Source organism: Acartia tonsa, chromosome 1 (genome assembly GCF_053477335.1).
Source record: "Acartia tonsa isolate MP-2025a chromosome 1, ASM5347733v1, whole genome shotgun sequence".
In the NCBI taxonomy this organism is placed as follows: domain Eukaryota; kingdom Metazoa; phylum Arthropoda; class Copepoda; order Calanoida; family Acartiidae; genus Acartia; species Acartia tonsa.
Window position 1 is genome coordinate 35,632,435 of NC_137260.1, and position 27,412 is coordinate 35,659,846.

The 27,412-nt window shown below is 30.8% G+C and overlaps 2 protein-coding genes across 3 annotated transcripts in view; one reads left to right on the top strand and one right to left on the bottom strand.

The window, feature by feature from the left end:
- Positions 1-13,211, bottom strand: part of LOC145317872 (uncharacterized) — a 110,788-nt gene extending 97,577 nt beyond the window's left edge. Inside the window, exons 1-2 of the mRNA XM_080159153.1 lie at positions 13,031-13,211; positions 12,331-12,564 (exon numbers count right to left, since the gene is read on the bottom strand). Of these exons, the coding sequence (XP_080015279.1) occupies positions 12,331-12,564; positions 13,031-13,119 (323 nt within the window). The 5' untranslated portion in view covers positions 13,120-13,211. The remainder of the gene's footprint in view (positions 1-12,330; positions 12,565-13,030) is intronic.
- Positions 13,212-15,175: 1,964 nt separating this feature from the next.
- Positions 15,176-20,210, top strand: LOC145317883 (methylcrotonoyl-CoA carboxylase subunit alpha, mitochondrial-like). Of its 2 annotated transcripts, XM_080159165.1 has the most exons (9): positions 15,176-15,311; positions 15,539-15,669; positions 16,610-16,693; positions 17,630-17,701; positions 18,049-18,162; positions 18,523-18,684; positions 19,074-19,158; positions 19,381-19,490; positions 20,070-20,210. In XM_080159165.1, exons 2-9 carry the CDS (start codon positions 15,583-15,585, stop codon positions 20,082-20,084), a joined length of 729 nt encoding a protein of 242 aa, XP_080015291.1. In that variant the 5' UTR covers positions 15,176-15,311; positions 15,539-15,582; the 3' UTR covers positions 20,085-20,210. The 2 variants fall into 2 exon arrangements, with proteins under 2 accessions (XP_080015291.1, XP_080015299.1); XM_080159173.1 differs by lacking the exon at positions 20,070-20,210 and having other exon boundaries at positions 19,074-19,138; positions 19,370-19,433.
- Positions 20,211-27,412: the final 7,202 nt, after the last annotated feature.

Sequence of the window (27,412 nt, forward strand, 5' to 3'; positions counted from 1 at the left end):
TGAAAAGAATTCACATATGTGAAGGACAGAGATAAGTCTTCTCAAAATTTTAAAATTTTATGGTAGGAAATTTTGTTAATACTTCTAAAAATGTAATTTTATAATTCTACAGGCAGCTTTCGAAATCAGTCGAAATCATCTAAATTAAAAAAAATTACATAAAGTTTTTATGAGAAAATGAGAATAAGAGTTAATAAAATTTTGGGCACCTTCATTTCCAGTTCAATGACTCGTTAAAACAAGATACTTAAAATTCCAAGATTTGTGAAATATCTTTCTATTTATAAGAAAGTATTTCTCGCTCCCTGTGTGTGTGTGTGTGTGTGTGTGTATACATTTTTATAGACTATTTATTCAGTTGTTAGTATGTTTGTCAGTCAGGTGTAAATCACTTCCACATATGTATAATATTATCAGATACGCAAATTATTATAACAGAAAAAAATTCCCTTCTTTTTTATGCACATTCCTGCAATTTATTAGCGACTAGTGGTTACGCCTCTAGCATCTAGACTAGGGATGGTAATGAAAAATAATTAAACCATAACAATACTTCAATAAAAAAAATACCCTCCCAAGATTAAGTGGAATGAGAAACATAATTGGTTTAGTAATTAGCGAAATCTTAACATACAAACAAAAAAACTTCATATAGAATAGTGTCATCTATTTAAAATGATTTTGCAGAAATAAATATACGTCGTTGACATTGTATCTATCAAATGTTGGACAGGAATAGGGCACACCAAGAATAAATTCTATTCTAGTAGTATTGGAACTTGGAATAATAGGATGGTTTGTCAAATTATAGTTGGCCCAATACTGTAAAGTAATTACCCCTATTAAAGATTAAGATTGTTGGTGGAAAAGTTTAAACACTGACATTTTTACAAATAAAAATTTAATAAAAGTCCATAAAGTTTTTAAAACAACTAATAAGAGAACGAATTTTGATAAAATTGCTTGCTAGTACAGCGTATTTTTTAGTCCTATTTAAAAGTAAAACATTTTTGCTTAAAAAAAATTCATGAAAGCCAATAATATTTAATTAATTATGTACAATCAATTTAATAACCCTAAATGGTCAACCAGACACAATAAACAAACTTCAATTTTGTATCAAAATATGAACGCTTTCAACCCTATAATGTGGTGGGTAAGTTCATAAACTCTGTTTATTTTGGATTGATCATCTAGACTTTTATATTTATTGAATAATTAAATGTTTCATTTCTCTATTAATTTAAACTGAAACATATGATACACGCATTATAGGATTTAAATTTATTGAATTAAATCAGGGCTCGGCAGCCGCGTGTAAAACTCCGCGAAATAGTCATATTATAAATTCAGCTAGATGTCTAAACCTGTTCCTAAACAGACAATTCTTTTATTTTTTTTGCACAAAAGAGGGTTTGAATTTCAGGCTTATGCGCGGCTGAGGCTGCTTTAAATATAAATCCAAGTTACTGGTAAAATGTAAAAAAGACATGAATAGCTTTATATGACTTGTCATAGAATAATTTAGAGTTAGCTCTAGGTAAATGGAGGTAAAATAATCTTCCCCCTGTTAAAAATATTGGCTTTGATAGTTGTCAACCACCCCCACCCTCGAAAAACCTAAACTTCCCTAAAGTTCGACCTATTCTCCGAGCCATTTTACAAATATGGAAAATAGCAATTTAGCAAAGACAAATAAGAAACCTGTCAATTCTTCTATAATGAAATATATGATATACACATATGAAAATATATAAAAACACAAACAAGGATGCCATTTCCACAAAGCCAAGATCATATATTCAAACGGACAAACGAACATTTAGAAATTGATATGACAATGCAAACATGTCAAATTAAGGACAGACAGACGGACCTACCCTAATATTAGGAAAAAGCTTTGCTGTACTTACACACAAACACACACACACACACACACACACACACACACACACACATGTACATTATCAATGTAATAGAAATGGATATAGATGAGTGGATATTGCGTCAGGGAAATTTTTGTCGTCATAAAGGGGGAATAGGTGGTCTATATACACCAGCTGGAATAAACATTTTATCAGGGTATGCGATAATCTCTCACAATATCCACGTATTTTATGCGTATTATATCCATTATAATAGAATTCAATTACACACATAACGCATATCTATTTTATATACACAGAAACAAACACACACACACATACACAAACAAAGTAGACAGATGTATGTCTAGATTATCTATGTAAATATAATAAACATACAACTACACAGGTTGTCAAAAGTATCAGAGATACAGTGATAGGATCAGGGACGTCCAACGGGGGATAAAGGGACGATAACCTCCCCCCCCCCCCCCCAATCAAAAAAAATGTTTGGAGTCTTTTAATAGAATCAATACCCCCCCCCCCCTATTCAAATATGAAAGATACTTTAACAGATCTATGAATCTATCCTTACTTTATCTTCTGCCTTTGGTAACTGGTAAATATCAAGTAAATATCTTTGTGTCGTTTTCTTTAAAATCAGGGCTCTGCGCCCGCGCGTTAGCCACCTACAAGCCTCAGGGAAATCAGCTAGAAGTTTACTGTAAACCTGACCCAAAATATGTTCACAGCATACATACGGGTTTAAATTTGAGGCTTAGGCGCGTTTTATGCTCAGTTGCCGAGCCCTGTTGAAATATTTCAGTCTTAAGGTTTCCTAACTCTTCAGATTCTAGGTTAAGGAAACCCCATATGCCTAGGATAACCTATAAAAAGTTTAAGATTCCGTCTTTATTGCTACTTAAAGTTAAAATCGGAAAGTAAATATATTTCTAGAATTAACTCAGTTGTTTTTTAAAATTCTTATAGAATTTTTATGGATTTAAAATGTAGTCTGTACTTTTTTTAAAATTAAAAAATGTAAGTATGTTGTCTGCGAATTTGTGTGAGTGTGTGTGTATTTGTGTGTGTGTCTGTGTATTTGTGTGTGGGCTGTTAATTTGCAAATTTTTTACAAGGTCTTTTTTCTCTTTTTAAAGTCTTTTCTATAATTACGGACGGTCCATCAGTCTGCCTGTCTGCAACGGTTAGCTTTTTTTCGTTAATTTAGACATAGTAGAATTGTTCTATCGATTTCAAACTTTACATGATAATTTCTATTACAGTTAGTTACTCTATAAACGTCAGAAAAACCGTACGTTCATTTGAAACATGTTCATAAATTACACTTTTGACACAACTTTCATGTAATATAATTAATCCATTCATCTGATTTTTGAAACAATGATTCCTAGAACAACAAGCAAAGCACCTCTATAATCAAGTCTTAAAAATGCAAGTTTGTCATTAAACAGAATCTTTTATTTGCACAGTTTGTCGACAAGTTTATATGTATTTTGTTTATACCTTTAAATTAATATTTTACTTATTTGACACTCATGCAAGTTGTCATCCTTGTTCTTCTAAAACCCGACCTTTTTAACTTATTATAATTCATCTCTAATTCTATCGTTTTTTATCCTTTTTCTCAAATTCTTAGCTGATTATATTTATCCCCTTTCTTTTCATCTAATTATTTCTGTATAATTTTCTTATGGTTGCTAAAAAATATTTTCCCTTATCGCTTCGAAACCGATTAACATCCGGTAGATTAAAACCGGTTCTCAGCCATACTGAAAAATTATGTTTCATTTTGTGACTATTTTAAATTTTCCTATGGTCCTTATTTCTATCTGTCTATTTGTCTATCTTTCCATTTCCTTAAAATTTGTGTAATCTTAAGAAAAATTTTGCAATGTTTTCTTTGCCTAAATTTTAGACATTTTCTCTCACTCTTATCTGAGGGAGCGTAGCTGCTCTTAACATCTTTCTAATATCACACATATCCGTCATTTTGTACATGCACCTACTTTCTTTGGTTTTTAAAGAAAGTAAGGGGTATATTTTGGCCAATAAACAGGTAATTGCCCAGCGTGTAAATTCCAGACAAAGGTCGTGAAATTAAATTGATCTGTTGTTTGCAGCACATGAAATAAATCAACTCCCAAATTTAAAAACTAAAATCCTTTATTTGCTATTGTGCAAAAATATTTGGAAGAAGATTAATTTATGTGCTTGGAACTTGAGTATCCTTGCCCCCCCACTCTTTGACTAATATTTCCTCTTAATCTCACCGCCCACACAAAAGCGCACTTACACACACACGCACAGACACACACAGAAACACACACACACACACACACACACACACACACACACACACACACGGACACACATACAAACAAAAAATGTTGCATGCAAGGGCATGCGAATGTGTTCCTTTAAAAACACCCAAGATGGAAGAGTACAAAATTTAGTTTTGATTACCCCTATCGTCTCAAAGATATTGTTGACACCTTTTCAATAATTTGATCTCGAATATATGGTAGTAAAGTGTTCATAGCTGACCTCTAACCAGCATTATAACCATAGGCTTATATTATTGCAAAAAAAGCACAAAATTTCATTTTTTTTGCTGAAACATATAATAATTTATGAACAAATTTCATGACAAATAAGAACCCCAAAATTTGAAGGAATGTACAATTATTTCTTGATACTTATGATCTCTTGTACGTCCGTACTCCGTCCGTCCGTCTGTCAGTCAATAAAAGAATATTATGATATTAATATGTTTTATAACTATTTATGTTTCACTTATCAGTTTAAAAAAAACAATGTCAATAGTTTTAGCTTGTTGCTGTTGCTCCACTATGTATGCCCAAAATTGTGCTTGTTTAATACAGAACTTATTCTTGGTAAGTTAATTTGTCCCCCATGGCATATCCCTGTATCCCTGGCCGTCACTGATGACTCTGTGACAACAAGTACCCAAATATTTTGTCTCTCTTTCTAGGTTATACTGTTGTATGTGTGTTAGGGGTGCCATTGAATTTAGTTATATTGATAATATAAAACCTGACCTTAAAATCAATTAGCCTTTTAGTTACATTATCCTTTATAAAATTAAATGTGAATTACAATAGTTTTAAACCTTGTTTCATTATATAACTTTGGACGTGTTTAGAAGTTTAAGTTCTGGTATCATAATCTAAATGTGACCAAAATTCATGGCATCCATCTTGTATGCGTACATCTACATGGTTGACATACACATGTCAAAATGATTTACCCAATATGTCAACTTGATCTTTCTGTGTGTGTACATGTGTGTGTGTGTGTGTGGGTGTGTGTGAGTGGGTGTGTTTTTGTGCATGTGAATGACTATATTTAGTGTAAGTTTATTTTAGGGTTGATAGCTCACCCCCCCCCCTTCTACGCTTAAGTTGTCACAAGCCAAAACATTTGCTTTTTGAATTCTTAAAAATCTGTAAAAGGGAGGGATTTAAAAGGATAAGATATTGGCCGATAAATTGATGTATGTACATCCCAAATTACACCTTCAATAGATAACAATTAGTGGTTGAAACGGTTGGAGACTCAACTAAATAAACCTACCAATCGAAATTTAATAAAAGGGTGTTAAGCCAACGAATAAGAAAACCTTATTAAAAGACTAGTGTAATAAACAGTCCAACGTCTCTCCCTATTTGGTAAAAAGGGATATAAAAACATAATGTAAGAGAAGCTGTTCTCTAATATTTCTAAAAAGACAGTACTTTTATCCTTACAATAACCTTTGTTTCTGCTTTGTGAGCTTCGCTTTTGTTGATGTTGTTAACTTGTTATCCTTGTTTATTCTGGAATGCCCTTTAAATTAAAACACCACTCACCTTAACAATTAAGAATCAATAGGTTATCATTTGAAGTTTCTTACCTAAAAATTAAAAATATTATTACTTTCAATATAAGACCCTTTATATATTGTCTGACTAATTTTACCACCCGACCTTTTTTACCAGACGTACAGACAAACGGACGCACCCTAGATGTAAAAAAGCTTTGTCTTCAACAATAAACTAAAAAGAATGATTAACAAATTAATTAGAACAAAAGAAAATTAATTATCATCTATTTTCTGTTTGTTAAACCATGAACTAAAAGTTATCAACTACCCTCTTTTAACCAATTCTTAATTAGGGTCTGTCCGTCTGTATGTTTGTACGTATCTTATCACATTTAGCCTCAGTCAAACTTAGCCTCAGCTTCTTTCAGCCGCAGCTATCCAACCATAAGCCAACCTAAGCCACAGCCACTATTAAACGAACGTCGCAAATATTTAATTCAGCTGCAACCGTATCTATGTTATTAATTCATTAGTTGATGTCGATGAAAAATGTCAATACATACCTAAATATTCTCCTTCTTTCTAACAAGTTAGTCATTTAATTTCTATCTATCTATCTATAAAAATATCTGATAAAGACCTGTTATTAATTTATTATGTTAGTGTGAAAAATACGTCAGAACATCTTTAATCTCTTTGTCTACTTTTTAATAGTTAAGCTACTCTTATCATTTCTGTCTGTCTGTCTGTCTGTCTTTCTGTCTCTCTCTTTCTGTTTGTCTGACCGTCTTTCTGTCTCACTCTCTCTCTCTCTTTCTGTCTGTCTGTCTGTTTGTCTGTCTATCTCTCTGTCTGTACAACTGTCTCTCTCTTCCTTAATTAATATTGAATGCTTTTTAAATACCTAATTACAGCTCCGCTTTCATTTAATTTTTCTCGTTCTTGTTTATTAATTTGTTTTCTTGTTGGTGAGAACAAAAGTCAAAGATTAAAAGTATTTTCTAATGTTATTAAAATTGATTAGTGTAACAGTACAGAAGCAGGCAAGCATAGATTGAAAATCTTCTGTTACACTATGGTATTAAATAATTTTTAAAACCCGCCATAGATCTTTTATCAACAATAGCTTGTCATATTGCTTTCTCTTTCTCATCTATCCATTTATTTATCTTTCCATCTATATTTTCTATTATCAAATTTGTTCCCTTTTATCTATTCCTAAAATACCTATTTAAAGATAAATCTATCATATGATTATCTACCCCTCATTTCAGTGAAGAAGTGGACATCATTGGTCTGTTAATTTTACTGGGCCCTTACTGTTTATTAAACACATCCTTGCCCTTAATGCACTATAGAATTTATTTAAAAATCAAACATTTTCACTAATAATCTAAAGAAGGGGTAATTTTAAATATCGTACATGATAATTAATTGATCACCAGTGTCTTATCCCTTATGATCCCTGGACAATTTACATATTGGATAAAAACAAACTGTATCTATCCGTCCAAATTACCATCTATTTTTCAATCTATCTATTCTTATGGCTGTGTATTCATCTATCTTTCCATGTGTCCATATATCTATTTTTTTTTAAATGTCCATTTATATATCTATCCATATGTCTATATATCTATCTATTGCTAATTTATCTGTCAATTTACATGATGGACAGCTCCGATTAAAAATTGAACAATTTTTAACATTTATTTTTGGCCATATCAAACTAATCTCTCTCTCACTTCTATCTTTCTCCTTCTCTTTTTCTCTACCTTTCACTCTCTCTTTCTAATCACATTCTTAGATTTCGCTGTCCAAAATGGATAAAAATACGGAAAGCTCACAGCTAGAGAGTAAAGTTTCCTGAAAAGCAAAACGAAAGAACATCCAATGAGCACAGCAACTATATAATTTGGATATACGTATGTTTTAATGGCTATTCTAGTATTTAAACAAACATTATCTAACTAAGCTTCTACGTAAGATAGGTGTCTGATTTATGTGTGTAGATTCCAATACCCGCTAGGCTCATCTTAGCATATACAACATTGACAATGAAACTGCTTCTTATCTTTTTTCTAACTGCTTTAATTTAAACATCTCTTTACTTTAATATATAAATGATTCACATGTTTTTTTCTATGTGTGCTTGGCACTCCTAATGCATAGTTTTATGTTTTATTTTTTAACTAAAAATTTGTGTGAGGTAATCAAATAGAACCATCAAATATTTGCCTGTTCTTTTCGACTAATAATTTATCAGAATCTTTGTCCTTATGTATCTTCTAATCAATATTACCTAGGGCTAAAGATTCTAAAATGGAATTTATATATGTTGTTGTGTTGGCTATCTTGTTATTAGGATATGATAAATACTAATATGGAAAGGGAGAACTGGGACAGAAAGACAGACAAACATACTGACAGACAACCATGTAACCAAGGAGAAAAACGATAAACAGACTAAGAGGGAGAGAGAAAGATAGATGGGGAGAGAGAAGGACGGGGGGGGGGGATAAAGACAGATAGAAAAAGACAAACTAAAAAAACTGAAAAAAAGAAAATGCAGAAATACAGACAAAAGAACATCAGATAGACAGAGGATATAACAGGTCTTAAATGTAGACAAGATAAAACAGAATAAAAAGAAAGAGAGATAGAAAAATGTCCATCTAACTAAAAAATCAAAACTTAAGCACATTCTACATAAAATTACAGATGAAATATGAAAATTAAGCAATAATATCTCTCTTGCTTCCTCTCTCATTCTCTATATTTTTTTCTCTCTTCTCTCTCTTTCTTTTTCCCCTTATTAAATTTCCTGTAGAAATATGCAATAAAGAAAAATCTACAATGAGACGAAAGGAAATTTTCAAGAAAAAAGAGAATGGTAAAAGTTTAATTTTATACATAAATTGATGTGTTCTTTTATATTTTCGAGTGTTTTTAACATGTTTATTTATTAAACTGAAATGGTAGGTTAAAACTAGCAGAGACTAAAACACTTCAACCAATACATTTAGTCTTTAGAAGGGGTATTTTTATACAATATTTCATCTTACATTGTCTTATCCCTCAGAACCTCTTAGAAAACAATTACAACTTAATACCCAAAGCTACCCGCAAAAGTTTTTATGACAATTTAGTTACTTCTTTATCTCTGGGTAATATGATGTAAAATATGATTTTTATTTTGAATAAAATTGCAACGCATCTTTGGATTAGCAAGATGGATAATGTGAGATAGATAGATAGTTAGTTGGATGCAGGGATCTAAAGGGATAAGACAATGGACGATAAATTGAAGTATGTACACAATGATGATAACAAAATTACCCTTTTTTACAATAAAATAAATGGTAAAAAGTTTGAACATTATAAGTTTGGAACCAATCAATCACAATTAGATTAAATACTGAACTAATTTGGGCCAGTAATTAAAATCATTGGTTGAAAAGTTTGGACACTACAAGTTTAGAACTAACCAATCAAATTTCAATGATAATATCCAACATTTTTAGTTATAGTTAGATAGATAGAAAGCAATGTGAACTATATAGTTAGATAGATAGATAACAAGGTAATTTATGTAGTTGTAGTCAATCAATTTATGTAGTTAGTTAGATAGATAGCAAGGTGAATTATATAGTTGGATAGATAGCAAGATGAATTAGATAGATGGATAGATATAACATCATGTAATAAGTCATAGGTGAAATACTGTCGGTTTTGAATTTTGAGATTTAGACAACTTTACTACAAAACAAATAGTACAACTATAATTAATCATTCTTTCTTCAAATGCAATGAAATCTCATGATTTTTTTTCCATTTTAGAACGTTTTTTTTATTCTGTACTTAATTGATTGTTTGTGGTGTTCTACTGTTTGTTTATATGAAAATTTGTACTTGTAAAGTCGAGATAAAGTGATTGCATAATTCGAATAATTTCTTAGTTATTCATCTTTTTGGCAGAAGCGCAGCTACTCTATATGTTTGTCTGTCACAAAAAAAAAATTATTTTGTCCAACAATTAAGAAAAACAAAATTACCCCTTTTGTAGTAAGTCGATATATATAAAATCCCTCATCCCTAAGTAATGTCTTTGTATGTATCATGTAGCGAAAGATCTCACTAACCGCTGAACCTATATGGTTCTCCTTTACACGACAACAAGACAAAAAAGACAAAAAAAAATAAAAGAAAAGATGTTTGCTGAACTAAGGAATTTCATGATCATATAATAATCCCTACATCCATAAATAAGGATGACAGCATCCGTAAAAGTGAAGCTCTGAAATGGTAGGACAAACGAACATTAACACTTGTATAGTGTCAGAACTAAGTAATCATAATAAAAATGTATAAAAGTCGAAACAAAATTGTAAGTAAATTTGTTGAAAAACAAAATCGTACCTAAGGAATCATCATGAAAAGTTTGAAACCGATAGAACAGTTCTAACATGCCTAAATTAACGGAAAAATCTATCCGATTCAGACGGACGGACGGATTGATCGACCCTAATTATAAAAAAAAGCTTTGCTTTTAAAAATAAGCACAATCAAGAATTGCTTCGCTCTTATTGAAAATATTGAATAAGCTCAGAATTTCTTTAATTGTCCCTAAATACAAAACAATTAGATCTTAATTGCCAACCAAGACAATAGATAATTAATTATTATGCATTTTCCACCATTTTAACCCATGAACTGAATTGATATTTCTATTTATTTTAAATCGCTTAAAGCAATACTTTTATTAGCAAGCTGCAACCAAAACAGCAGCAGCACTTAGCTGCGTATAAATAAATTATTTGCAGCCAGCCGCTATTTTTAACGCATTAGACAAGCTGCCTGTAAATTATCGCATGCCAAGCTCTGACTGTCAATCATCTTAATAATAGAATTTTCATAAACATAAAAAATACCCATCTATCAGTTAATCTATATGAGTCTTTTGATACATCCATAATCGTTATTTCTTAACAAAAAAAAAAATAATCAAAATATTTTCAAAGATAAATAACTTTGATAACATTATGTTAAGATTTTACAAAATTTTTATCAAAATCAAATCTTTTTAGTACTTGTCTCTTTTTTGTATTTGTACCACATTTAAACGACTGCCAGTCTCAGTCTTGTACCTTTTTAAGTAACGAAGCTTCTCTAAAATTAAATTTGTCAATCCGCCACTCAGGCAGTCCTTCATTCCTTCCGTGAAGCAATGGGGTAAATAAGATTTTATCGACTGCTGATTTTTGGTGAGGATATCCCTTACAAAAGAGCAACCAGAATATAATTCACCTGATTTGTCGTTCATGCTACAAAAGAAATATTTGGAATTTTTGTTTAATTATCACATATTCTTTCTTTTTTCTTTTTTTATGGTCACTTAACATCCGATCTATAAATTACTTTGTCTGTTTGTTCATACATTATCTTTTTTCTCTGTTTTGCTACTTATGGATGTTTTTATCTTTGTTTTGGTAGGGTTTCTTTTTGATTAAGGTTAAAATTTACATTTCCATCCCTTTCCTACTTATATTAACAATAAAAGATTTAAAAATTTGCTAATACATTACTAAAATATAGAAATATATAGATAGGTACTTAGACAATATATAAAGAAAATGTTTTAATTAGTCGTAAATATTTTGTTAATGTGTTTGTCTTTTAACCTTGCAAAGCTTTTATGTCATTTGGTTCATCCATTCGTCTTTCAGTGACAGAGAAGACTAAGGACTTAACTTTAATAGAAGTAGTAATTCATTTTAAATATCGCTTCGAAACCGATTAATATACGGTGGATAAAGCCCGGTTCTCAGCCATACTGAATTATTATCTATAGCATAGTATTATATCCAGTTTTCTAAGAATATAAAAATGTACAATCATCAGAAATTTTTTTAGCCAGTGCCTTCGGCATCTCGGGGCTAAAGAAAAAGGTTTTAATCTTATAACTGTACATTTTTATATCCCCGTGGAAAGATGTTTTTAATACAATACGATAAATAAATATTCATAATTTGTTCTTTTATGTGGCTTTTTTTAAATCCTTGTTTAAATGTTTAACCCATCTATCTTTCTTGATATATTTTTGTCGTACTTTTATTTGTTTAAGCCCAGGAAAAGGGTGATTTACAAAGGAAATGAGTCATTTGTAGACACTTTACAATATGTACATGTGTCAGGGATCTTAAGGGATAAGACATTGCACGAGAAATTTATCTACACCGCCAATTGAGATAAACAAAATATACCTCTGAAGATTAAAAGAATTGATGTAAAAACTTTTGTACTGAATGTTTGCATAACCCAATTAATGATAAAAGACCCTGAACTTTTAAGACAAAAAATGAGAGATGTCATTGTCCACTCCCTCCCTGACATTTGCAGACACTTTATGTACATAAAAAAAAATAATTATCTCCATAAATAGATAAGATGTTGAAACAAAATGAAAGATAGTTACTATGTGCAGTTGAAAACTTGCAACTGTGGCTTAGCACATAGTCCATAAGCTCGTTGTCGAGTAAGTGATTGGTTCGAATCTCGGCGCTAGTACGTCTATTAATTTCTGACTATCTTTCTAATATTTTAAAATACAAATCTTACCTTTGAATCCTAGAAGCTCTGCGCGAAGATTTTCCCGTGCCGCCCTGCTCCGAACTCGACACCTTATCACTATTTTCTCCGTTCACTCCGCCAGTATTTGTACCGGCGTCTATTTTGTTGTGCGGCGAGCATATGCTGTGATGCGGGGAGCGTATATTGTGCTGAGGTGAGGTTATTTTTGCGTGTGGGGAGGTGAGTGGGGACCGAGGATTTGAATGCTCATTACTGGTACTCCTTTTATTATTAAGAGATGATATTTTTATTTTTAAAATAGAAATAAAATCTAGTCATATCGCTGGAGTTATTAAACTGACAGACATCCCTAAGTACAGAAGGCGCTGTTGAAATTTTGGTTATAAATATATAGTCTTTAATTTGTATTATACTAGCGGCTGCACCCCTAGCATCTAGGGGCTCTATATTCAAAGGGATATGGAAGAGCAGAAAAATAGCCTAAAACCATACGCAGACTTATTTACAAAAATAATATAGCCTAAAACCATCCAAAGACCTATAAGAAGCTTCACTGATAAGGAGAACTATATCGGTTTAGCAGTAAGCGAGATCTTTCGCAACAGACAAAAAAAAAACCTTACTACTTTATATAATTGGATAATGTTAATGAAAATTTGGCGTTACCATTACATGGGTAAAATTGGGTACAATCTTATAAATTCTTAAAATGATCATCTTTAAGTACCTATTGCTTCTCGCTGGGCTATCCGTCGGATTATTTGAAGAATTTATTATTATAGAATTATCATTGTTTATCATTATTACAGTCGTCATTTTGTCACAAATCTATATTTCTTATTTTCACTTTAAATCACAAAGTTAGATTTTTTAAATATTTTTTTTAATCACTTTTTGGTTGGAAATATTTTACTAAAAAAACACACACTTTGATTATACCCAGGTTCTACGAAATACCATAAAAAAAGAGTCGTTTTACCAGAAAAGTGGTAAAGCTGGTCAACCTGGTAAAATATACCAGTTTCGTGGTAAATTTTACCAGCAAAAATTTTAGCCAAAAAATTAGTCAAATTTTACCATTTTTTTTGTAAAATTTGACGAAACAAAAAAACCCGTTTTTTGTGTTTTAAATAAAAAACAGCTCTTCATAATCAGTTGTAGTACTTTAAAATAATGACTTCTATACAATGAAGCCTAAATTTAAATTTTTTTTTTTTTTTTAATTTTACCACTTTTGGAAGTTTTACCAAAAATGTGGTCAATTTTACAACTCTATTTTTCAGGCTAAGTCCGAATTTTCGGACTTAGACAAAAAAACGCAATTTGGTCAATTTTTACCAAAAAGTTAGTAAAATTTGACAAGGTATTTTTTTAGGCTAAGTCCAGATTTTTGGACTCTGACAAAAAAAATGAACTTGGTAAAATTTGACCAACTTTTTGGTAAAAATTGACAAGGTAAATTTTTAGGCTAAGTCCAGATTTTTGGACTTTGCCAAAAAAAAAAACATGGTAAAATTTGACCAACTTTTTGGTAAAAATTGACAAGGTAAATTTTTAGGCTAAGTCCAGATTTTTGGACTTTGCCAAAAAAAAAAACTTGGTAAAATTTGACCAACTTTTTGGTAAAAATTGACAAGGTAAATTTTTAGGCTAAGTCCAGATTTTTGGACTTAAACAAAAAAAAAAACTTGGTAAAATTTGACCAACTTTTTGGTAAAAATTTTTACTTTTTATTGAATTTTTTCGCATAAAAGAAGCTAACTTTTTTTTAAAACCTTGAAAATTATTTCATCATTTCTTTTAAAACATCCTCCCGCATCGTCAAAAATATATCAAATTTAATATTTACTTATTTGAGCTAGCTTCATACGAATTAAAATTAAAAGAAAAAAAATCCAGGTCTGTGTGTTTACGCAGATGTGCCGTGTGCATTTGAATTTATCGATTTTTCATCTTTAATATAAATATAAGCTTTCGTATATTCCCCTGAATGTTTCTAAAAGAAAGACAGAGATTTCGAATTATAGAGTAATTTCGCTACAAAACTTATATTTTTAAGTTTTGAAATTTATGGCACCTCTGTGCACGCATGCGCACTATTGATAAGCTTATGATTATTTGAATATAGAGTGCCAAAAATAATTATTAGTTTTGATTCAATTTAATCAAATATTTTGAATCAAGAAGTAAATTACTACTCAATTTTCTCTAAATATTTAAATTTGTAGAATTTACAATTTGTTTGGAAGATTTTTTTTAAGCAAGATGTTTAAAAATGTGGCAAAATTGTGGAACAACAATGTTTCATGATTTCTATATTTATGTTGTCTTTGCCAACCGGAAATACCACCGAGATGGGTTTTTAAAAGATGAATGCCACATTTTTTCGGCGTTTTATAGACATTAATTGATTGAACGTTGACGATAGAATTTCAAACAGAGTATATAACATAAAAATACTGAATTTTAAATTATTTTTTTAGCAATTTTTCTAATGTCTAACACAGCTCTAAAAAGATGCATTAATTAATATGCAGCAAAAATGGATTGAAGATATAATCTTTTTTTTTCTATGAAGGCCGTACCATCAAAAGCGAAATAATTAAATAAATCATTGTATACTCTTTTAGATTTCGCGAATGTCGCGCTTGTTATTCATAGCGTAAAAAATGTCGAAAAAACGCGGCAATATCTTTTAAGAACCCGGCCGGAAATAGATTCTATATGGTTAACAACTATATATATATTTAAATATTTTTTTTTAATATTGAATGCACTATATTTTTTTATATTCTATCGAATATATATTTTATATGTCATTACAAAACTATATTACATTTAATATTAACATTAAAAAAAAAAACATCAATTTAAACTTTCGTAACCCTGTAATTAGGTATTGGCGTTAGAAGTACAGTTCACCACGGTCCACGCTTGGGCTAGCATCACTCACCAGCATGGCTCTGCCTAGGCTTATAATGAGAAAGGCCAGGGTATTATTATTACAGGTATTGTGTCTTTAAAGGGACTGTGAACGTAAATTTTTCTCATCTTAATATCAAATCTTAACATTATCTTATTCATAATATCTCACAGATAGAGCAAAACGCGCTTTTGTTTGCTTAAAAAACGGCTTTTTCCGACGATTTTTATTTGTTTCCTAAAGTGGCACCTCCGCCCCAACCCTTCCTTTGTTACCTACATTTTATTGTGTTTTAGTCAAAATTTATTATAGGTATTAAAACTGTGGCAGTTTACAGTGACAGCGACAGAAACTCTATGCATGTAGCCATGGCGGACGAAGCTGTTAGAATTGGTCCAGCTGCCTCACAACAGAGCTATCTCAGGGGAGATACTATTTTAAAGGTATATTATACCAGAGAGAGGAGATACTGTTTATTAAACTAGTGCCAAAAGTTTTATAATTACGTTTACATTTTCGTTGGTTTACAACTTTCGACATCAGGACTTTAGTGAATTTTGATTGGTTAGCTCAATAGGTTGAGTGTTCGAACGTTTCAACCACTAATATTAATCCAAGGGGTAATTTTGTTAATCATCATTGAGGATTTACATCAATTTATCGACCATTGTTTTGTCTTATCCCTTTATATCTCTGACATTATACTGTTAGGTATTAGTTTTAGATGGACATTACAAGAATTGATTGATTAAAATAATCCTTAAATAAAAGTAACAGGATGTTTGTTTGTCTTCGTTTGTAGCGAAATATCTAGCGTACGTACACGTCTCTCCTCTACATTGAAGCTTATTGTATGTCTCGGAAAGGTTTTAATTTATACATGGATTTTTTTATAGGCCTAAGAAAAATTACCCCAAAAATTTTATTTTTTAAAAACTTTGAAAAATTAAAATTCAAGGTAGTGGGTCGGCTCTTTCCCAGCCCCCCCCCCCTCCCCACACCTTTCACATTGCAAAAAAATGGGTGTTGTTTTTTGCTTAATGGTGTGATTGATAATTTAAATTGAAACTTGGAAGAATCTACCTATTAAGATTTAGAATAACTCTTATATGCATCATCCTATTATATAAAGCAGTAAGACTTTTTTTCTAAATAACTACTGATCCGATTGGGTTCTCTATTTTAGGTAGGCATCACATAGGTCCTGAGTTGGTTTTATTCTATTTTCTGATCATATTTAAGCCTTAAGATGGATTTTTTACTTTTTCTATTGAAACTAAAATAAAAAAATGTTGGGATCTATTTCAACTCACCACTAACTCAAGTGCCCCTAGAGGCCTCTAGGGGCTTAGTTACTATTGACCATACACTGTATTATCTTAGGTTGCGGCGGAAACCGGCTCCGATGCTGTACATCCTGGCTATGGATTTCTCTCCGAGAATGTCGAGTTTGCTAATCTTTGCCAGGTAAATGCAGGGAGGGAGGGGACAATGGGCTGTTAACTACACGTGTCCCCAAACTTTTATAATAACGTATTCTTATTCGTTGGCTTAACAACTTTGGGGATTAAGTGATCTCTGATTGGTTGGTACATTAAGTTGAGTGTCCAAACGTATCAACCACAAAAGGTAATCTATGTAAGGGGTAATTTTGTGTATCATCAATGGGGTTGTACATGTACAGTACATCAATTTGTCGACCATTGTCTTATCCCTTAAGATTCTTGGGTAAATGGATATATTATTACCTGGATGTTACACCAGTTTTTCATGTACTCTAATAAAGCGGTACTCACAGCGGGCTAAAATAAAGATACACCCTTATTCCTCCCTTACAACACCCCCTTACCTCCTTCTGGGTAAACGAACTGACCAATATATGAAGTCCATGTTAGGAACCTAAATTCATGACAACAAATTTCCATGATATGTCATTAATAATATCCACGTGTATTTTATATCCCTGGACAGGTAATATTTTCCATTTGACTGCAGGGAGGGAGTGGATATTAGACTGGAAGTTATACTGGTAACCAAAGTTTTATAAGCACGTTAGCTCACAACTTTAAATCTTGATTGGTTCATTCAAACTAGCAGTGTCTGAACTAATCTAAGGTGTTGTTTTGTTCAATATATTTGGGGATTTATATATGTATATTTCGTTCATTATCTTGTCCACGGTCATTAGTGTGAGGAATGGGGTTGACAACACACCCCTTAAAATTAAAATTATGTAGATTCCCCCCCCCGTTTTTTAAAAACCTCTAAGATTACATCCCTTCCCGTAAAAACCCTGTGCACGCCACTGTACTGCTTACGTTTTTTTCTGGTGAATTTCAAGAATGTAATATTATATTAATAAGAATGATACCTACCTTTTAATTTAATTTTTTTTTTTATCAGGAGAAAGGAGTTATATTTGTTGGTCCACCGTCCACTGCCATTAGAGATATGGGTATCAAGTCTACATCTAAGGTAAATGATAGAGTAGCTACTCAGGAACTTATTTTGGTTGATTTCAAGTAGAAAGAAATAACACTCTATACTATACCGGAGTAACAGGATGTCTGTTCATTTGTCCTCTACGATCTCAATCTTCTGGTCTTCCATAATTTTCAGGGAATGTTTATGCTGGTTTTTTGGCGGGGGGGGGGGGGGTATGACACCGCTTCTTGGAAAAATGACCTCGAATATTTTCATTGGTAAAAACCCTCCAACCATCCTCTTTTAAGACGAAACACAAGTAGGCTCTAGGAAAAGCAACTGTGTATTTAAAAGAAGTCTGTCGTTACAATTTTTCTAATATTTAACCTGTTTTTTAGATGATCATGGAAGCCGCTAACGTACCTGTAATCCACGGTTACCACGGAGAGGACCAGAGCCTGGACACCTTGAAGGCGGAGGCAGACAAGATCGGGTTCCCTGTTATGATCAAGGTGGGAACAAGGACAAGTATGTCCACATGTACCGCAATAAAATAGTAAATAATATAAATATAAAACAGGATGTTTAATATGGACAATGACATAATATATTTCAACTTCAAGGCTCGATTATAACATTATACCTTAGGTATAATTCTGGGAATCAATGTTAAAAAAAAAAGGAATATGTAGGTTATATAAATTATATATATGTATGTAAAGAAATGTAGTGTTATATTTTTCTACCATTGTGTAATGATATATAGTACAGTCAGACGGAGTGACGGCATACCTTATTGTAGAGTAGCTGCTAAATTTTATATTGTTTTTATTTTTCTACCTGTGGAAAACTGTTATTTGATATTGTCATAGGCTGTCCGCGGAGGGGGTGGCAAGGGTATGAGGATTGCCATGACCGCTGGCGAGTTCGAGGCCCAGCTGGAGTCTGCCAAGCGCGAGGCGATGAAGTCCTTCGGTGACGAAGTGATGCTCCTGGAGAAGTTTGTTGTTGACCCCAGACACGTAGAAGTTCAGGTCAGTTTTGTTCCAGGGGAAATTATCAGGAACGCATGGGCTTTTTATTTCACTAGTCCCCAAAGTGTTATAATAACGTTTCCTTATTCGTTTGCTTAACAACCTTTGAGACTTTTATTTAATTTTAATTGGTTGCTTCATTATGTTGATTGCTAAAACGTTTCTACCACTAATTGTAATCTTCAGAAGGGGCAATTTTGTGTATCATCATTGGGGATGTATATCAATTTATCGGCCATTGTCTTATCCCTTTATATCCCTGGGAAATTATACTTGATTAATGCCTATGGAGAGAGATGGTTGATTTAAAACGTAGTTAGACATTTGTATAAAGTTCCAAACATTCTTACTGCCTTGCTAAAATCTTCTAACAACCTATCTCTATTTAGGATGTACCCAAGCCTGGTTTTCACTGCCTACCCCAGCGGGCTGCCTTGCTAAAATCTGTGCTCAACTTCTTAAAGAAGGCTATTCAGGAATGGGTTATTAAATGATTTAAGACGAAGTAAAATATTGTTTAAGTTAAAAAAAACATTGTACTAAAATAATTTACGTTTCTGTAGACTTGATTAATCAACCATTCAAAATTCAATAAAAGTCCCTAGAGTTGTTAAAGCAACGAAGAAGAAAATAAAGCTTTGGGGACTAGTGTAATAAACAGTCCACTTCCTTCCTTCATTTAATCCTCCATAACTTAGGACCCCGCGTTCCACGACTCCATACGCCACGTGAAGCATATATCAGTAATGCCGAGTACTATCCTGTTCTTGTTAGCCACGGATGTTGTTACTGATTATGTTTTCCAGGTAAGCTTTCCCTTTATTTTTTCTCGTTCTGCGTTTTCAAAGATGTTTAGTTAGATAAGTTTGCTGATTTTTTTGCCACGTGTCAAGATGCCTGTAGGAAATGAATGAGGGGGGAGAGGGGGAGTCGAACCTACACACTTTTATTTTTGCTTTCAAAAGAAAAAATTTAGGTGTGAGAGTAAGGGGGGGGGGAAGTTCTGACACATTTGCGTAAACAGCGAGTATAGGCTTTATCTTTGGGACGGACGGATGGACGGACAGACATCGTTCTACTTTGTATTATAGATTAGATATTTAGTAGGGAGGGATGGGACATTGGGCTGTAAATTACACTAGCCCCCAAAGTTTTCAAATAACATTTTCTTATTCTTTGGCCTAACAACCTTGGGTACTTTTATTGATTTTTTATTGGTTGGTTCATTAAGTTGAGTGTCCTAACATTTCAATCACTTATTGTAATCTACAGAAGGGGTAACGATGTGTATCATCATTAGAGATGAACATCAATTTATCAGCCATTGTCTTATCCCTTTATATCCCTGTACTTATCTAATTAACTAATGAGCAATTTTATTCCAGGTTGAATATCAGTGATACGAGGTCGAATGGGGCCGGTGCCCAGCAAATCCAGGAGGTTGCGCAACAGTTTTCTTCGGCCAGAGCAGTAGAATCAAGAAAAATATGTTTAAGTGTTTCAATCAATAAAGATAAAAATGAAAACAATTTTTTTTTTATTTTTGCGATTTGTGTACAAGCGATGTTTTTCTATAATTAAGGTCGTTTTTTACCACTTTCTCGTGATTTTTACCACCCGTTTTTACCACAATTTTTGGTAAATTTTTACCATATTTACCCTATTTCTGGTAAAATTTTACCAATTTAGGGCAAAAATATTACCAGGTGTTGAACAGTTTTACCACTTTTTCGGTAAAATCTTACAGAAATTTGCGGTAAATTTTACCAAAAAAGTGGTAAAAATTGGTCAAAATCTGGTATAAATTTGCGTCCTAAAATGGTAATATTTTACCGGAAATCTGGTAAAATTTTACCGATAATTGTGGTAAAAATCGATGGTAAAAAGCGTGAGAAAGTACCACAAAAAGTGTTTTTACCACGGTTACGGTAAAATTTTACCACCTTTTAAATCGTATAGGCTGGTAAAATTTTACCATAAAAGTGGTAAAAACTAGGTTTTTTTATGGTATTAATTCCGTCCTGGGTATATTCAATCTATTCTATAATTCTTTGAGTTTGTCGGTATGTAATGTATTCTTTTAATTTCTTACAAGAGGCTACGCCCCTAGAGGAATCCAGGGGAAAGTAAAATATTTTCTTTTAAATTTAAGTTAAGATCAGATATTTATCAATAAATATCTAAAAGGCCGCTAGGCTTCACTAGTTTAGTAGAGCATGATTTTTTTAGCAATTTCTCTTCGTGGGGTGGTGGTACTCTCCCCCAAAATAATTATAAACCAGCCAAGGACCTATAAAAAGCTAAAATATCAAGGAAACCCGTATCGATTCAGCGTTAGGCGAGATTCATCGTTACAAAGAGACAGACACACACACACACACACACACACACACACACAGATCTTGTTACTTTATTATAGGGACGTCTTCTTATTACTAACCCCATAACAATACAAAAGAAAACGAAATAGAACACAGAACTGAAATGCCTCACTGACAGACAAAGTAAATTAACAGAGTAGCTTCGCTTTTTAGTACAATCATAGTGTGCGTTCCTTTCAGAATTGAGTTTATTTAAAGAAGAATTCTAAAGTTGCTTCATTCCACAGTATTACAGTTGATTCTTGGACAAACAAACTTGCTACAGTGATGTCATACCACTGTAAATAATTGTCCATAGAAATCAGTCATCAGGAAGAAAGAAGCTCAAAAAATTAGCTACGGTTTTCCCCCTCTTTTGATACCTCCTTTATACTTCTTTTTCAATACATACACCTTTGAAGATTGATGTTTTGGGTTCCTTTAGATTTTCGAAGATTTTTTTTTATTTTCACCAATAAGAATCACTTAACAGTAACTTATTTTATTTTAAAAATCATTATTTTCACTAATAAATGTTCACCTTTTTACTATAATTTAACATTACACCATGACTGTACTATGTCTAAGTCATTTTTGTTTTGTTTTTTATGTCTGTTTGCATGAAAAAATTACAAATTCGGCATTTTTTCATCAAAAAAGATAGGAAGTTATTTTACGGCATTTTAAGTTGTTATTTTAGGTGTATATACACAACACACATACATTTTTATGAACATTTTTAATTCTGAAAAATAAACAAAAATTAGTTGCTCCATAGAAAGATGGATGGATGGATGAATGGGTGGATAGATAGATAAACAGATCAAACGTTTTCTAAAAGTGTAGATTGTAGATAATTTAAATGATTGTGTCTGATAACCTAGGAATCGCCATTTCTAAAATGATATTAATAGGATAATTATATCATGTAAAAGATAATCATCTAAAAAGTGTAAAAATCCACATGCTTCAACTGATAATTCAACATGCGAAAATTACGGGAAGAGCAATAATAAGTTTATTTCGAAAAATGATGGTCCAAATTGGTTTGGTTTTCAGGAAAGCTTTATTAGTGTCTTGTAATGGTACTAGGCTATTTTCCTGATTTTCCCCACCCTGTCCTAAAGGTGGGGGCAAAGCAAATAGTAAGATAAACAGTTCGAGGATAGATAGATAGATATTTTAACACCCAACATTAAAGTGTAACTAATTAACTAATTTCAAAATGCAACGAGGAAAAAAACACCACACAAAGTTGCTATCTATCTACCTTTTTATCTATCTAACTAAGTTGCTATCTATCTATCTACCTTTTTATCTATCTAACTAAGTTGCTATCTATCTATCTAACTTTAAAATTATCTATCTAGCTTGTTATAAGCTTTAAGCTTATATTTTTCTATCTACTTTGCTATCTTGCAAATTTTTATTTATCTACCTTTCTATAAATCTTTCTTGCACGCTATTTTTCTATCTATCTATCCTACTATCTATCTTTATATGAATCTATTTTAATGTTGAAAAATGTTTTATCGTGATGTTGAAAGTATATCATGCACTTTAAAGATATTGATACATAAATATTTATTCAAAACTGCTAATTTCTTTTCATTTTATCTAAACTTAGATGTCGAATTGTATAATCTATTATTACTTTAGAGACAAATCTTACATTTAAATATAAATACATTTTGCCTTAATAATGATTATTTGTTAGGTTTTAAAAACACCAAGAAGGATGTTTATCCAATGGGCGGGGCACAAATCTTTTGTAAAAATGTTTAAACTACAAAACATTTATCTATTTGTCTATCTACCTTCTTTTATGTTATCGGATATCAAAAATCTTTTTCATCTATCAATCTATTCTTTTATCTATTTTTAGCTTTTTTTATATATTACACAGATATACCTTTCTTAACAATTATCCATCTATCATTGTTATCCAAAAGGGCGGGGCTAAGATGTTTAGTAAAAATGTTTAAACTATAAAAGAGATTTCTTGATTGATTAACAAGGAAGTACTTTTTTAAAAAAGAATAGATAAAGAGATACTTTTAAAGATGGATTGATAATTGAAAAGATTAGTGCGTATATGAATAGATTGTAAGATACATAGATAGAAAAGAAATATTTAAATAGATAGATTAACAGATAGTTTTTTTAATGGATAAATTGTAAAATATAAAAATGTGATTGAAAAATAAACGTATGAATAGATAGATAAGAAATTAGATAAATTTACAGCTGTTGTTACATAAATGAAATAAAAGAAAAGTAAACCAATTAAACAAACGGGAGAAAAGTAGATAGAACAGTGAGAATAACTATAGAAAGATAAATAGTATAATAAAAGAAAATAAGATGAAAAGTAGAGTAAATGAAAAAAATGTATCTTCTAAATCAATAGAATGATTTTATCTTAAAATTTCTAAATTTGTCCTTATATTCCAAATATGGTAAATGTGCTTAAACCAACTTTAAGTCACTGTAAGACACGAAATGCCTATAAACTATCATTCTATTATATTTGTATATGTCTATCTATCTATCCATACTTAGCAATCTTTCTGATAGTCCATCTTTTTAGTAATATAGCCACTGTAAGACACGATATACCCAAAAAAATCTATTTATTTTCCTATGTATCTATTAATATGTTCATTTACTTATTTAAATATCTATCTATGTATCTATTATTACATCTCTATATACACTGCGAATTTTAAAAGAAAAAAAGTTGACCCTCAAAATTTCACCTTAAAGTGATACTTTTCTAATAGTTTATAGTCCACTAACTCGTAAGCAGTAAGAATTCAAATCCATTAAGTCCCTTCTAACGAGATATTGGCAACTTTTTGCACACATTTTTGCAATTGGCAATTATTTCCTTTATTTGAAGTTTTGGATAATAACATTTTCATAAAAGTTTTCAGTAATAATCATTTAAGATCCATTGTTGAGAAAAAATAACTGAAAAAATGTGTTTCCCTGCAAAATAAGCTTAAAATCTAATGATTTTAAATATTTGTGATTTAATGGTAAAAAAGAATATTTTTTGCTTTTTGATAGCCTGAATATGTTTAATTTTGTTTTTTATATAATCTATTCTTTGAAAAGACATGCATATTCTTGCAGATTTTTTAAAAAAATTAAAAAATCAAAATTAATCAAAATTTATCTATAGCCTTTGAAAAATACTTTTTGATATTTTTAACCTATATAATCAATAAAATCAATGAAAAATAAAAAAGTTTTATAAAACAAACTTTTGGAAAAGGTTTAAGATAACTTCATAAAATTAGCATTTAAGTAGGATATTTTTCTTGTCTATTTTAAAAATGCAAATTAAACATAGTTAACAAATATCTAATTAGCAAGAAAAGTAATAAAATATTTCAATAACTACTTAAACCTTTTTGTGGCTATGTTATTTATTTAAACAGAAAATCTATTTTGTCAGAATTATAAAAATAATGAAATATTTTCAAACAAGCTTGCAAAATAAACGTAATTTTATCAAACGTCCTCACAGTTTTTAGAAGATATTGTTGTAAAATATTGATTATTAAAATAAAATCTTTAATTTACAATGTTTAAAACACCTAAAAGTAAATTCTAAGCAAAATTAGATTTATTCTCTAGATTTAGAGTAGCTGCGCTACTTAAAAAACATCTAGTATTGAAACCTACAGCTGATCAAAAATTAATAGTCATAAATTGGTGGTTTACAGATATCTAAACATATATATACACCTTACTGATTTATTTTTAAGATGGAATGTAAAGTATATTATACGAGATGTCATTTAGTCAAATTTTAAACAAAATAATTTTCATTAATTCATTAACAAAAAATAATGTTATAAATTTAAACTCACAAAGAGACTATTGTGTATTTTAATATTATGTTCTTTCTGCAATCTAATTCAAAACAAACTTTTTCTCTCATTCAAGTCAGGGATGAGTTTAGTACCAAAAAAAATAAAACAAGTTGAAATACTTTTGATTTAATTTGATATTATTGTATAATATTTTCTTTTATATATAATTTAAGAAATATATTTATAAAATATTTACCTGTCATAAAGACGACATATAAAAACAACATCCTTATAAGGAAATTAAAATCTATTTTCAAAATTTTCAAATTCATTTTATGCTTAAGAAGGGACGAGAAGGAATTGAAATTCAACATTAACTTTTTGCTTGTATATATATCATATTTGTTTACAGTTTATTGGTAAAGTTTGGTAATACTTTATTTCGAGTCTATGCCATTGTGTATATTTATCTTACTTGGTTATTATATAAAAAGAGTGATTTTATCATACTGTTTTAAAAGACTCCTGACCTTATAAGAGTTACCAAAAAACTATCTTTCTTTCTATCTTTCTATATTGAGTAACCCTAAAAAGAATGATGATTTTTATCACCACATTGTTTAAGAATGCTCTTGACCTTATAAAAATATTTCTATAGTTGTTAGATACTTTATTTTAACAGTAAAATTAGTGGCTGAACCGGCCTGCTAATATGCTGTAATACTATGAAAACTCTAGGTCTTTAGAAATTGTTTAAAAATGATGAAATAGTTTAAGATATCTTGTTGAAAGATATCATCTGGGTATCCTTTTTTATTTTAAAATATTTAAGAAAAAGAAAGGGAAGGCAATGAAAGAATGGGGGAAAAAAGTAAAGGATAGAAAATAAGAAAGAGATAGATAAATAGACAGAAAAGTAGATAAAAATTTAAAGATAAGATATAACGATGGGCAAAGAAAGAGAATAAAAAAAAGAGAAAAAGATGAAAAAATATTAAAAATAAAGGAAATAAAAAAGAAGAAAAGAGACAAATTTATAAAAAAGATAGTAAAATAGAGACAAGAATGGAAAGTGAATGAAACAGAAAAATTGAAAAAATTAACGCAAAGGATATCAAGATAGCTAAACAGAGTATTTAGATAAATAGATAGATAACTACTTTGGGCGTTGCCCCCATAAAATGCAAGTCGTGTTTGTGTGTGGTTGTGTGTGTGTGTGAATGTGTGTATCTTGGATATAAATGTTTAAACGAGATAACAGGAAGTGAGAGCAATTATATATATATGTATATCTATTTTATCATAAGTAATATATTTTTATCCATCTAGTATTTATCTTTCTATTAAAGTACCTAATTTTCATCTGTTATTAGACCTTATTATTTGGGAATATTAGTAAATAAATCTGACCATAAAATATTTAAGTTCATGCAAATTAAAGTATTATATCCTCACTAAAATCACCTTAACCAAAAAAAAGGACTAAATCGTTGTAAAATATTTAGTTACTACGAGCAAAAACACAAAAAAAGGACAATTTTCTTTATAAACGATACATTCTTCTTGTGCGTTAAAGTCACTACCTTAGTATATAAAGAAGATCTTCTAAAGAACAAGTTGCAGACAACCAACCCTTTAAAAGAATTATCTTTATTTACCTAGTAAAGATAGATGGATAAATATAAAGATAAATTATTTATTTCTGCACTGGAAGAGATAAATAGATAAGTAGAAAAAATGCATACATTGTCAAACTCAAAATTTCTCATGATATTAATTAATTTTTTTTGTAAGCATTCTTTATTATAGATAGAAAAATAAATAGATAAAACTCATGAATAGATAGATAACCCTAAAGTTTCACTTTAATTAAGTTATTTTTACTCTGTTTTATGTCTCCATTCTTTCCTTAAAGCATAATCAATTCATTAAAGGCGCATAATATATTATAAGTAGATAGTGCATTTAAAGAGCTAAAGAGAGCGTGGAAAAATGATTGAAAAGAGAAAAAAAAAGAGTAAGTAAAGAAAAAAGAGAAAAAAAGAAAAGCACAAAAATCGATATAATAAAGTAACAGGATCTTTGTCTGTATGTACGTCTGTTTGTACTGAAGGATCTCGATAACCGCTGAACCGATATGCTTCTCCTTTACAGGGTTGCTTCTCATAGGTCCTGGGCAAGTTTATAACTTTTTGGGAGAGGGTACCGCCATCAACCGAAGAGAAATCGCCCCTAGAAAAAATACCCCCCTCCCCTTTTTCTTTTTAAAAATAAAATCATCGAATTAAACTCCCCCCTCCTCAAGTACCCCTAGAGGCCATAGGGACGTAGCCGCTAGTAATAGAGAAAAAGAGAGAGATAAAAATTAATAATGATTAAGCTGTAATGAATTGACAATGAAAATAAATTACTTTAAACCATTTTCTCTTTACAATGGGTTTCTTAAAAAACAATTTTCTCTAATATTTATATTCTAATTAAGAGTAAAAATATTATTAAAAGCGAAGCTTTTCTATAATTAGAGTATGTACGTCTGTATGTTGT